This window comes from Malus domestica, chromosome 14 (genome assembly GCF_042453785.1).
Source record: "Malus domestica chromosome 14, GDT2T_hap1".
NCBI classification, from domain to species: Eukaryota; Viridiplantae; Streptophyta; class Magnoliopsida; order Rosales; family Rosaceae; genus Malus; species Malus domestica.
Genome location: NC_091674.1, coordinates 29,781,556 through 29,794,280, shown reverse-complemented (window position 1 = coordinate 29,794,280; position 12,725 = coordinate 29,781,556). Strand labels below are relative to the sequence as shown.

The 12,725-nt window shown below is 41.6% G+C and overlaps 1 protein-coding gene and 1 pseudogene across 1 annotated transcript; both read right to left on the bottom strand.

Annotated features, from left to right (window-relative positions):
- Nucleotides 1-1,180: 1,180 nt before the first annotated feature.
- On the bottom strand, nt 1,181-3,219 carry LOC103455592 (cytochrome P450 CYP736A12-like; annotated as a pseudogene).
- A 401-nt stretch (nt 3,220-3,620) lies between these two features.
- LOC103415354 (cytochrome P450 CYP736A12-like) lies at nt 3,621-12,157 on the bottom strand. The gene is made up of 4 exons (XM_029092312.2): nt 11,829-12,157; nt 6,650-7,013; nt 5,127-5,629; nt 3,621-3,957 (listed from the first exon to the last, which is right to left on the bottom strand). Exons 1-4 carry the CDS (start codon nt 12,155-12,157, stop codon nt 3,621-3,623), a joined length of 1,533 nt encoding a protein of 510 aa, XP_028948145.1.
- Nucleotides 12,158-12,725: the final 568 nt, after the last annotated feature.

The following is a 12,725-nucleotide window of genomic DNA, read 5'->3' as shown; positions in this document are numbered from 1 at the left end:
TTGTTTTAGCACAAGCCATCTTTGAACTTATTTTATTTGCCACTTTGACGTGGATGGGGGTGGCCAGGGCCTTGGCCCCGCCCACCTCTTGCTTCCAAATTCGAATCTCCTAGTCTTGTATATTAGAGTAGTTTAGATATCTTACGTAGCATCTAATGCTACTAGGATTTTCTTACATAGCATAGCATCCATGTTCAGTCAAGACAATGCCCCTTGCACCATCGGATAAGTACTCGGGCTTGGAATTTGGGGCGGCTAGCAAAAACGGTGTCGTGGGTTTTCAAAAGTAGCTCTCCGGCTTGGGGGACGATGGTGGTTTTGTTGCCTAGGCGAATGGACGTTATAGGTCCATAATTTTTGGGTAGGCGTCGGAGGGCTTACCTATTATATGAAGGTTACCAATGATCGGTAGTGCCCTAGGGGCCAGCCGGCAGTTTTCGGTGGTTTGGACTCCGGAATCAAGAGGTTAGAATGTGAATGAGAGACAAAAGGAGGCTAAAAAAGGAGGACGACGGCTATTGCTAACAGAATAATCATATGGGACTCAAGGGAGGTGTCGGATATGTGTATATATACAGCCAGAACAACTCGGGGATAGAACAAAAATTTCATTTGATAAACTGGTTATATTGAGGACAACATACTTGGCTGGCGCAAAACCGATCATAATTATATTCTATGATTCATACAGCCGACCCCACTTAGTACAATAAGGTTTAGTGGTGGTGGTTGTTGTTAAATTAGTTAAATTACTAAACCCTGCCAGTTGTGTTAGATTACATTTTGTTTATGGTCCTTTTGAATGATTGGAACAATGTCACGAATATGATGATGAATCTTTACAATAAAGTCATCGATTATCTTATTTAGGTTTGGCGATCTAACGTAACAAATGCGATAAAAAAAGAAAAATAGGTACTTTATTATTGAGTATATGTATATATAAATCGCAAAATATAAAAAACAAATACATAATTGTATTAAGATACATAAATTGCAAAATAAAATAACATAGATTATTCATCTAAGTATTCAACAAGCCGCTTACGATTTATTGAACAAAATAAAGTGCAAAATAAAAGTTATTTATTTTGTAAGTGAGAGTCGCGACCGAGGTAGGCTAGACGCTATTTCTTAATTTTCAAACGCCGAGGGTGTGCTAGACGGAACCTAAATGGCACTAGGCGAGAATTTTTAGAACAATGGTATATACACACCATATGCAAAACCTAATCTCTATGAATGTTAAATCGTGTAGGTGATACGTGGGCACGACAAGCAAGTGTTTGGTTTTTGACAGCGACTGCCTAAAAGTCTCAGTCATGTCCAACTCGTTAGGAAGGAGGCCACTTGGGAGATCAAAATTGAAGCAGTGGACCAAATTTACCAGAACTAGACGAACCGTGGTTAACCCTAGTTGCATGCCAGGGCACCCCCTTCTTCCGGACCCAAATGGTAAAAGCTGGAAGTCATGCCCCTTAAGGTCAACGTCACTGTCATTAAACCTTTCAGAGTAGAACTCTTCCACATTATCTGACCATACACTTGGATCTCGCCCAATCGTCCAGATGTTCACAAAGATGGTGGATTTCTTGGGTATATGATATCCATCAACCGTGATGTCCTCCATGGATGCACGTGGAATCAGCACGGTGCTACCGGATGTAGCCTAAAGCTCTCTTTGACAACCTTGTTCAAGTAGGCCAACTTTGGCAAATTGCTCTCCTCCACCGCTCTATCCATTCCGATCACGGTTTGGAGCTCTTGTTGGAGAAGCTTCATTACCCTAGGATGCCTCAAGAGTTCGGCAAGGTTCCATACAATCGCAGTCGCTGACGTGTCAAAGGCAGCCGAAATCATGTCCAGTAAGATGGCTTTCACATTAATTCGGTCGACTACGTAGACTTGCTCGTTGTTGGGGTTTAATGGTTGGTTCATCAATGAAAGCAGCATCTCCACAAAGTCCTTATGATTTTGAGGGCGGCCTTGTAGTTGCTCACTTTTAGAAACTTGTTCGTGTTCGCCAATTATCTTCTCCAGAAATTGGTCGATTGTCTTGAAGTCTCTTCATGCGCTTGTTCAATCCCTGAGAAGGTTATCATGCAATGATGAATCGATGATACCGATCTAGTGCATGATATATGAATGACATACGTGTACAGAGCATTGCATTTTGCGTTTGTGTAAATGGGATTGAACCGATTAATGCAATATTTCAGAAGTTTCTTATTTTACCTTCATATTATAAAATTTAGGTCTAATCGGATAAATGGTCCCCGTGGTGATAAGGTATTCGGATGATAACCCCTGTGGTAAAAAAATTCGGATTTAAACCCCTGTGGTATAAGTCTGTTAGGATTTATGACATTCTGTTAAATAATGCTGACGTGGCTGCCAAATGTCTGCCACGTGGCAAAAATAATAATTTTTAATTTTTTTTTTTAAAACCTGAATTTTTACAAAAAAAAAAAACCCCAGAAACTCCCCCCACCCTCCGCCCGTCCCCCCCCCCCCCCCGCCAAACTTCTTCTCCTTCTTCTTCCCGCCGGAGGCCAGCTCCCCGCCCCCCCCGCGCCGCGCGACCCTCCTCCCTCTCCTTCTTCCTTCTTCTTCTTCTTCCCGCCGGTCTCCCCGCGCGACTCCTCCCTCTCCCTCTTCCTTCTTCTTCTTCTTCTTCTTCCCACCGGAGACTAGCTCCCCCCTCGCCGGAGCCCTCTCCCCGCGCCCTCCTCCCTCTCCCTCTTCCTTCTTCTTCTTCTTGCAGATCTGGGTTTGTTTTTTTTTTGTTTTTGTTTTTTTGTAAAAATTCAGGTTTTAAAAAAAAAAATTAAAAATTATTATTTTTGCCACGTGACAGACATTTGGCAGCCACGTGGCATATGTGGCAGCCACATCAGCATTATTTAACAGAAGGGCATAAATCCTAACAGACTTATACCACAGGGGTTTAAATCCTAACAGACTTAGACCACAGGGGTTTAAATCCGAATTTTTTTACCACAGGGGCTATCATCCGAATACCTTATGACCACGGGGACCATTTATCCAATTAGGCCTAAAATTTAACAGTCACATAGTATTACAGTTTAAGAGGATGAATAAAATCATATGTAATGATTTTTCTTTTCAGTCAAAAATTTTTTTATTAAAAATTTATACTCATATGTAATATATAAGAGGATGAAAATTTTTGATTGCACACCACACGCTGCTACTCATCGCAACAACATTTCTTCTTCTGTGGCCGCGCTTACATGACAGTGGATGGATGGTGAAATATCTGAGATGGGAGAGGGGTAAAGGTGGTGAAACATTATGGCTGGGGATGGGGACAAGCTACCAAGGGAAGAGGGGGCTGGTGGGGTTGCTTTTTTATGACAAATATACAGATGCTGGATACAATTGATACCTTTCTCAATATTTTATCAAATATGAAAACTAATCAACATATCCAATTATCCTTCTATTTTTTACTTTTTAGAGGTTCTCCGCTTCTCCTTTACTTTATATAAGATTATTTTAACTACTAATTGATTTGTCACTTTGACCTTATTGTTTATAATTGCAATAGACAATTTATTTTCACCCATCCGATACATAGCAAATGGACGAATGTCTAATTAATTAGTCTCTAGCCGGTAAGTTGGTACGGCGAGCAAGTGTTGGGCTTTTGACGGCGCCATGCCGAACGTCTCAGCCATGTCCACGTCTTCAGGTAGGAGGTCGCTCGGGAGGTCCCAGTTAAAGCGGTGAACCAAGTTCGCCAAAGCCAGCCGAACTGTGGTTAGCCCTAACTGTATACCAGGGCACCCTCTTCGGCCAGACCCGAATGGTAGAAGCTGGAAGTCATGTCCCAGGACGTCAACATTGCTATTTATAAACCTTTCAGGGTAAAATTGTTGCACATTATCCGACCAAACATTGGGATCTCTCCCAATAGCCCAAGTGTTTGTTAGTGTTGGAATGCATGCAAGTCATATCTTTTGTTAAAATGCATGCATGAAATAAACATGTTGGATGACTAGTGAAGTTAGGCTAGTCAACCTTCTTTGTGTAAATTAGGCAAGTTAGGCAAGTTAGGAAATTAGACAAGTTAGGCAAGTTAGGCAAGTTAGGCTTATGTTCTCTTTCTTTTCCTATATAATGTTTCATCTTGTAATTGTTTTGATATGAAATACACATAAAAAATTCTACATGGTATCAGAGCAGGAACTCTAAATTCCTGGCTCTGTTGATCGTTTCCGCTAAGTTTCTTTTACTCTAAGCCAAGATGGCTGGAGAACATTATGAAGCTGAGTGCTCGATGGATGCTCTGTTGATCGTTTCCGCTAAGTTTCTTTTACTCTAAGCCAAGATGGCTGGAGAACATTTACTCTAAGCCAAGATGGCTGGAGAACTTTTACTCTAAGCCAAGATGGCTGAAGAACATTTACTCTAAGCCAAGATGGCTGGAGAACATTTACTCTAAGCCAAGATGGCTGGAGAACATTATGAAGCTGAGAGCTCGATGGATGCTTTAGCTCTACCTAACGTTGTTCAAGTTTGTGGCACGAAGCCATTATTCTTTGTTTGCGGCACGAAGCCAGCCATTATTCTTTGTTTGCGGCACGAAGCCATTTCAAGTTTGTTTGTTTGCGGCACGAAGCCATTACTGTTTGTTTGCAGCACGAAGCCATTTCAAGTTTGTTTGTTTGCGGCACGAAGCCATTACTGTTTGTTTGCGGCACGAAGCCATTTCAAGTGGGAATTTGGTAACATGGCGCAGCAAGAAGCAAAGCGTTATTTTTACTAAACCTCTTCCTACGGTTCAGTTCATGCGCATTCTGTCCAAGCTTGGCTCAAGGAATCCCCTCGATCCAGCTTGAGCGGGAGTGTTGGAATGCATGCAAGTCATATCTTTTGTTAAAATGCATGCATGAAATAAACATGTTGGATGACTAGTGAAGTTAGGCTAGTCAACCTTCTTTGTGTAAATTAGGCAAGTTAGGCAAGTTAGGAAATTAGGCAAGTTAGGCAAGTTAGGCAAGTTAGGCAAGTTAGGCTTATGTTCTCTTTCTTTTCCTATATAATGTTTCATCTTGTAATTGTTTTGATATGAAATACACATAAAAAATTCTACAGTTAGGATTCTCGATTTCTTAGGTATGTAATATCCATCGATTGTATTGTCCTGCATGGATTCACGAGGGATTAGCAACGATCCAGCTGGGTGTAGTCTAAAGCTCTCCATGACCACCATATTTAAGTAACGAAACCTTGGTAAATCATTCTCTTCCACCATCTGGTCCATCCCGATCACAGTTCGAAGCTCTTGTTGGAGATGCTTCATTACCCTTGGGTGTCTCAAGAGTTCTGCGAGGCTCCAAACGATTGCGTTAGATGAAGTGTCGAAGGCACCCGTAATCATGTCGACTAAGATGGCTTTCACATTTGTTCGGTCAATCATGTAGGCTTGCTTGTCGTTAGGGTTTAATGGTTGATTCATTAGTGAGAGCAGCACGTCCACAAAGTCTTTATGATGATGATACTGGAATTGCCCACTCTTAGCAACCTGTTCATGTTCTCCAATTATCTTTTCGAAAAGTTGGTCGGCTGTCGCCCTAGTTCTCTTCGCGCGTTTGGTTAATCCCTGAGATGAAGAAAAGTTGGTCGGGTGATATGACTAGCAGGAGCTATTAGACGAGAGACTGAAATGAAAACTAACTTTTGTCCACATATATTAATGACATCATCACTTAACACTGGAAAATTGTCACTTCACTCTTAGTGTCACAACGGATGTCTAATTTTTAAAATATTAGGTAATTATTTGGAATATTTAAAAAGTTAGGGACAATTTGGAATCACCTCTAAGAGTAATGTTAGGCAGATTAAATTTGTAAATTAAACGATGCGTTACCAATATTAAATTACATGTTAATGAACACTGAGGTAATAATCCAATCATCAACTTTTATGACATTTTGAGTACAAAATTTTATCTACAAATTTAGTCTCTCTAATATTACTCCACCTCTAATGGTTGGGTAGTAATGCGTAATTAACCCTTCAATAAAAGACATATATCATTGGATAAATATACAAGGTTTTAAAAGAAGCTAGGCATTAGTCGGGCGGCGGATTGAGGCTTAGCGCTTCGGCGGCTAGGTGGGGGCCTAGGTGGACTAGGCGAATTTAAGTAAACTTATTGTATATTATATAGATAAATGCATGTTTATACTTAAACAATACATAATTGTATTGAGATACATAAATTGAAAAATAGAATGAAATATAGAGTAGAAAGTCTTAGAACATATTGGAAGCATGAGGAACTAGAATATAATGACGGTTCATCCAAGTACCTCTTACAATATATTAAAAACAATAAAATGCAAAATTAAAGTCATATATTTTCTGTCTAAGTGAGAGTCGTGACTTAAGTGGGTGCCTTGATGGGTCTAGGCAGGCCCCTAGACTTGTTTAGGCACCCTTTCTTAATTTTCTAAACCCTATGGATTAATCGGAATGGTGACCAGCCACCTAACGCCTATGCAGCGCTAAACGAAAATTTTAGAACAGTGTAAATATATAGTCCTTTCATTTATGACATTAGAAGATATTCAATATAACAATTAAGTTGGTAAAGACTAAAGAGAAATATTTTTACCTGAAGATCAAATGGACTAAGGAAAGGCACATAATCACCAATATTAAATGACCCTATCAAGGACACGATCTCCTTAACAATTCCCTTGACATCAAACAAATCATCATTTTGGCTCCCCAATATCATCCTATATATTATGTTCTCTACTAGCTCACCAACCTTATTACTCAGATCCACCACCTCACCTGCCTTTGCGGCCTTCTTAAGCGACTGAACCAACAACCCCACCTCCTCCCTCCTCAACGGAGAAAAAGACTCAATTTTTGACGGACAAAGAAGCTGCTGGGTGCAAAGCTTCCTTACTTGCCGCCAATATGGACCATAGTTAGTTAGGGCCATGCCCTTTTGCCCATAGGATAAGTATGATAAACCAAGCCATGTCAAAGACTCTGCAAAGCTGCCAAGCCATGTGAATGACTCTGCAAAGCTGCCCACGCATGCATTAAACAATGCTGCCCATACTCAGACCAAGCCATGTGAATGACTCTGCAATGCTGCCCACGCATGCATTAAACAAATGGGCAAGCAAAGCTGCCCACGCATGTATTAAACAATGCTGCCCACACTCAGATGCAGAAACACCTGTAAAGTTCTAATTAACTATACTTGTAAAGATCTATATAAACAGAAAATGAAAAGAAGCTCAAATAACCGAGCACAATTCTTTTATGGTATCATCCCTTTTCCAAGTCTTACGACATATTTCTCTTTCACATACAATGTCTTCTTCCGCTGCCCTCACTAACGTTTCTGCATTTCTCCCTCTCAAACTTGATTGCCATAATTATCCCTTGTGGCGTGCCCAGTTTGTTCCCCTTCTTCGCAGTCGCAGTTTGATGCCATATGTTGATAGCACTTCTCAGTGCCCTTCTGCTCATCAACTGAATGATGATGGTCAGCTCACTGACACCATCAATCCTCTCTTCGAACCTTGGATCCAAATTGACCAGATGGTTCTATCATGGCTGACTAGTTCTCTCTCTCCTCCTGTTATGCATGTTGTCGTCAAATGTGTTAGTGCTGCCGAGGCCTGGAAGGCTTTACAGGACCGATATGCACCTTCCTCCCACAATCGTGTTATTCAACTTCGCGGGGAACTTCTCAATCTCCGGCGTGGTGATCTCAGTATTGCCGATTATTTGGACAAACTCAACACCTTGGCTGATCAGTTAGCCTTATCTGGTTCTCCCATTGCTGACTCGGACTTAATTGCCACGATCCTGAATAATGTTGGACCACTGTATGAGAACACAGTCGCCTCCATTCAAGCCCGAGAAAATCCTATTTCGTATGCTGCTTTGGAAGCATTGCTGCTCAGTGCTGAAGCTCGTCACCTTACCTTCAATTTGTCTGGAGACACTCCTGTCTTGACTGCCATGTTTGCTAATCGTGGACGTCGGCAGACTGCTCATGCAGGCTTTACCCGTGGTGGAGGCCGTGGTGCTGTCCATCCTCATAGTGGCAATCAGGCTCGCCCACATGTTGCTGCTGCTCCTAATCCAGGACGTCCCCATGGCGGTATTCTTGGTGCAGGTCCCTCTTCGTCTGATCGTCCACCACTTCGCTGTCAGATTTGTCGTCGTAATGGTCACTCTGCCATTGACTGTTACAACCGTATGAATACTTCTTATGAAGGCCGTGTTCCAAGTGCTCGTCTCACAGCCCTTGCTGCACAGTCAACCCGTGTACCCCAGTCTGCATCTCATGCTCCCACAACATGGCTTCTGGACTCTGGAGCGAACACACATATTACTAATGATCCTGGACAACTTACAAATGCACAGGAGTACACAGGCATAGATCAAGTCGGTGGTGTTAATGGTGGTCAAGGTTTGCCCATTTCCCACATAGGCACCTCTTTTATTTACTCTCCTACTAGCTCCTATACTCTTAAAAATACTTTATATTGCCCTGATGCCTCTCAAAATATATTATCTATCAATCAATTCTCTTCTGACAATGACTGTTTCTTTGTCCTTCATCCTAATTGCTTCCGTGTTCAGGATATCCGCTCGGGGAGGATCCTTTTATCAGGCCGGAGTAACACTGGTGTTTATCCTTACTCAAGTTTTAATTCCATTAAAAGACATGGACTGTTTTCGTGCATGGGAGTCAAGGTTGATGATCGTATTTGGCACTCTAGACTCGGTCATCCTTCGTTATTTATTTTAAAGCATTTAGCTTCCTCTAGCAAATTGCCTCTTACTAGGCACCATTTTAATTCTGTCTGTCATTCATGCCCTCTGGGCAAAAGCAAGAAATTGCCATTTTCCCCATCAAATTCTATTTCTCATTTTCCTTTACAACTTATTCATTCAGATGTATGGACGTCCCCTACTTTGTCAATTTCTGGTTTTCGCTATTATGTGATTTTCATTGATGATTATTCACGATATACATGGCTTTATCCATTAAAACTAAAATCTGATGTGTTCTCAACATTTATTAAATTTCAAACTGAAATGGAGAATAAATTTCAAACAAAAATCCAAACTTTTCAAACGGATGGTGGAGGAGAATATATTAACAAAACTTTCAAATCTTATTTGGAAACACATGGCATTCATCATCAATATACATGCCCTCACCATCCTGAACAAAACGGTATGGCAGAACGAAAACATCGTCATTTGGTTGAAACTGGTCTCACTCTTCTTGCTCATGCATCCATGCCACAATCCTATTGGGCTGAAGCTCTACATACTGCTAATTTTTTGATTAATCGACTGCCAACTAAAGTTTTGAAATTAACTTCTCTATACACAAAATTGTTTAATCGAGAACCATCTTATGATTTTTTTAAGGTTTTTGGGTGTGCTTGCTTTCCATACATCCGTCCATACATGTCACACAAATTGCATTTTCGTTCCAAGAAATGTGTTTTCTTAGGTTATTCTCAAAATCAATTAGGGTATAGATGTCTTGACCCATGCACAGGTCGTGTCTTCATGTCTAAACATGTTATTTTTGATGAAAATTGTTTTCCATTTCATGACAATCTCAGTGTTACTCCCGTCTCATCCTCTCTGCATGATAGCAATCTTGTTCCTCTTGGGACATCTGAACTCACTTTTCCATCCCCACCAAATTCGTCATCTCATCCTACTCTATCCCATACTTCCCTCACCCATTCCAACACTTTTTCAGACAATCACTTTCCCTCACTCGTCTCTATCACCCACCCTTCGACTCCTACTTCTTCTCCCATTTCGACAACCCCAATCACTATAGCCCCCCCAACCATCCATCCTATGGTTACACGTGCAAAAGCTGGCATTTCTAAACCTAACCCTAAGTATGCCCATACTTCCACCATCACTGCTATGTCTGAACCTACCTGCTACAGTCAAGCCAATAAATTTCAAGAATGGAGGACATCTATGGCTGATGAATTCAATGCCCTACAACGGGCGGGCACATGGTCTTTGGTCCCTTATAATCCTACCATGAATGTATTACCAAATAAATGGGTTTTTCGTATTAAACGAAAGTCTGATGGGTCGATTGACAGGTTTAAGGCTCGTCTTGTGGCCAATGGTTTTCATCAACAACCAGGTCTTGATTATGGCGAAACTTTCAGTCCAGTGGTGACACACTCAACCATCCGCCTTATTATTGCTATGGCTGTTCATTTTTCATGGCCTATACGCCAACTGGATGTTCAAAATGCATTTTTACATGGTTCAATAACTGATGAAGTTTACATGAAACAACCTATAGGTTTTGTTGATCCTCAATATCCCACACATGTCTGTAAATTGCGGCGCTCTCTGTATGGTCTTAAACAGGCCCCTAGGGCATGGTTCCAATGTTTTTCTAATCATCTGGAACACCTGGGTTTCGTGGCCTCCCAAGCAGATTCATCTCTCTTTGTGTATTGTCATGGTTTAATTCGTATTTACTTATTAATCTATGTAGATGACATTCTTATCACAGGCAACAACATTCAGTGTATAAACACCTTGATCAAGGACATGGACTCGGTTTTTTCAATGAAAGATCTTGGTCCTCTCCATTATTTTTTGGGTATGGAGGTTCATCGCTCTAGTAATGGCATTCATCTCTCACAGTCTAAATATATTTCTGATTTGCTTCAACGTACAAACATGGTGGACTGTAAACCTGTCTCCACTCCTGCAGTCAGTGGCAAACGTCTCAGCATTTATGACGGCGAACCATTACAAGATATTACTAAGTTCCGGAGTGTAGTGGGTGCACTCCAATATCTCACTTTCACCCGTCCTGATATTGCCTTCTCTGTCAACCAGGTTTGCCAGTTCATGCATCAACCAACCACAACACACTGGATTGCTGTTAAAAGAATACTTCGCTATTTGAAGTCCACACCAGATCATGGCCTTGTGTATACACCTGGAGCTCTCACCCTCACTGCCTTTGCCGACTCTGATTATGCAGGAGATCCGGATGATCGCAAATCCACTGGCGGGTACTGTATATTTCTTGGTCCAAACCTTGTGTCCTGGAGTTCTAAGAAACAAAAGGGAGTGTCTCGCTCTAGCACAGAATCAGAATACAGACAACTTGCCATAACTGCAGCTACTATTTCTTGGTTTCGTAAGCTCTTCCAAGACCTGCATCTTCATCTATCTCCTCCAAAGGTGTGGTGTGATAATATTTCTGCAATCTCCCTTGCCTCAAACCCTGTCTTTCATGCCCGCACTCGCCATGTCGAAGTCGATTATCATTACATTCGGGAAAAGGTCACACGCCAGGAATTACAAGTTGGTTATGTTGCTACGCAAGATCAACTTGCTGATTTCCTGACCAAAGGACTGTCCACTTCTCGTTTCAATTATCTTCTTTCCAAGCTTCCCGTTCGCCGGCAACCGCTCAGCTTGCGGGGGTGTGATAAACTAAGCCATGTCAAAGACTCTGCAAAGCTGCCAAGCCATGTGAATGACTCTGCAAAGCTGCCCACGCATGCATTAAACAATGCTGCCCATACTCAGACCAAGCCATGTGAATGACTCTGCAATGCTGCCCACGCATGCATTAAACAAATGGACAAACAAAGCTGCCCACGCATGTATTAAACAATGCTGCCCACACTCAGATGCAGAAACACCTGTAAAGTTCTAATTAACTATACTTGTAAAGATCTATATAAACAGAAAATGAAAAGAAGCTCAAATAACCGAGCACAATTCTTTTAAAGTAATCACAGACTTCAAGCGTAGGGCGGCTAGCGAAAACGCTGTCGTGGGTTTTCAAGAATAGCTCTGCAGCTTTGGGGGATGAAACCACTATGGTGGGTATGAAGCCTAGGCGTATAGACATTATAGGGCCATATTTTTTGGCCAAGTGTTGGAGGCTGCGGTAGGGAAAGTTGCCTAGCATATGAAGGTTACCAATGATTGGTAGTGTTGTAGGGCCAGGAGGTAGTATTCCTTGGTGTTTCGACCTCCGGAATCCAAAGGTTAGGATATAGATGAGATACCAGAGGAAGGTAAGGAAGAGTAGGAGGATGACTATTGCTGAAGGAGTCATTCTGGCTTTCTATTTGAGGGAAATAAGACATTTTCTCATGGACTCAAAGGAGGTGTTTGATGTATATATATATATATATATATATATATATATATACACACTAACCAGACAACAACTCTTTGCTTAATGTTAATGGTTTTGTTTAGAACAAATGGCTGAATGGATTGAAGAAGGAAGTGTTGAGAATGAGTCCCACATTGATGAGAGGAGAGACCTTGCATGGGCTTATAAGAGGTTGTGTTACTTCCTATATTGCCAATTGGTTTTATGATGGAACCCTAACTTTCTTCATGGTATCATAACAAGTTGTCCCATGTCTGAAGCCAAACGGCCACACGAGCTCTACGTCATTCTGTTGTGTTGTCCACGTGTGAGGGGGCGTGTTGAGAATGAGCCCCACATTGATGGGAGGAGGGACCTTGCATGGGCTTATAAGAAGTTGGGCTACTCTCCATATTGCCAATTGGTTTTATGGTGGAACCCCAACTTTCTTCAAAATGGACCGTCGGAAGACAAAAGGAAGCCAAACGACCACATAAGCTCCACGTCACCCCGTTGTGTAGTCCAT

What these genes read in the sequence shown, in the direction of transcription:
- LOC103415354 (XM_029092312.2), bottom strand. Translation starts at nt 12,157, where the DNA reads ATGACTCCTTCAGCAATAGTCATCCTCCTACTCTTCCTTACCTTCCTC. An exon ending in CCTACGCTTGAAGTCTGTGA is followed by an intron (nt 7,014 to 11,828) that starts TTACTTTAAAAG and finishes GCTTGGTTTATC; the next exon opens with ATACTTATCCTATGGGCAAA. An exon ending in ATACCTAAGAAATCGAGAAT is followed by an intron (nt 3,958 to 5,126) that starts CCTAACTGTAGA and finishes ATGCATTCCAAC; the next exon opens with ACTAACAAACACTTGGGCTA.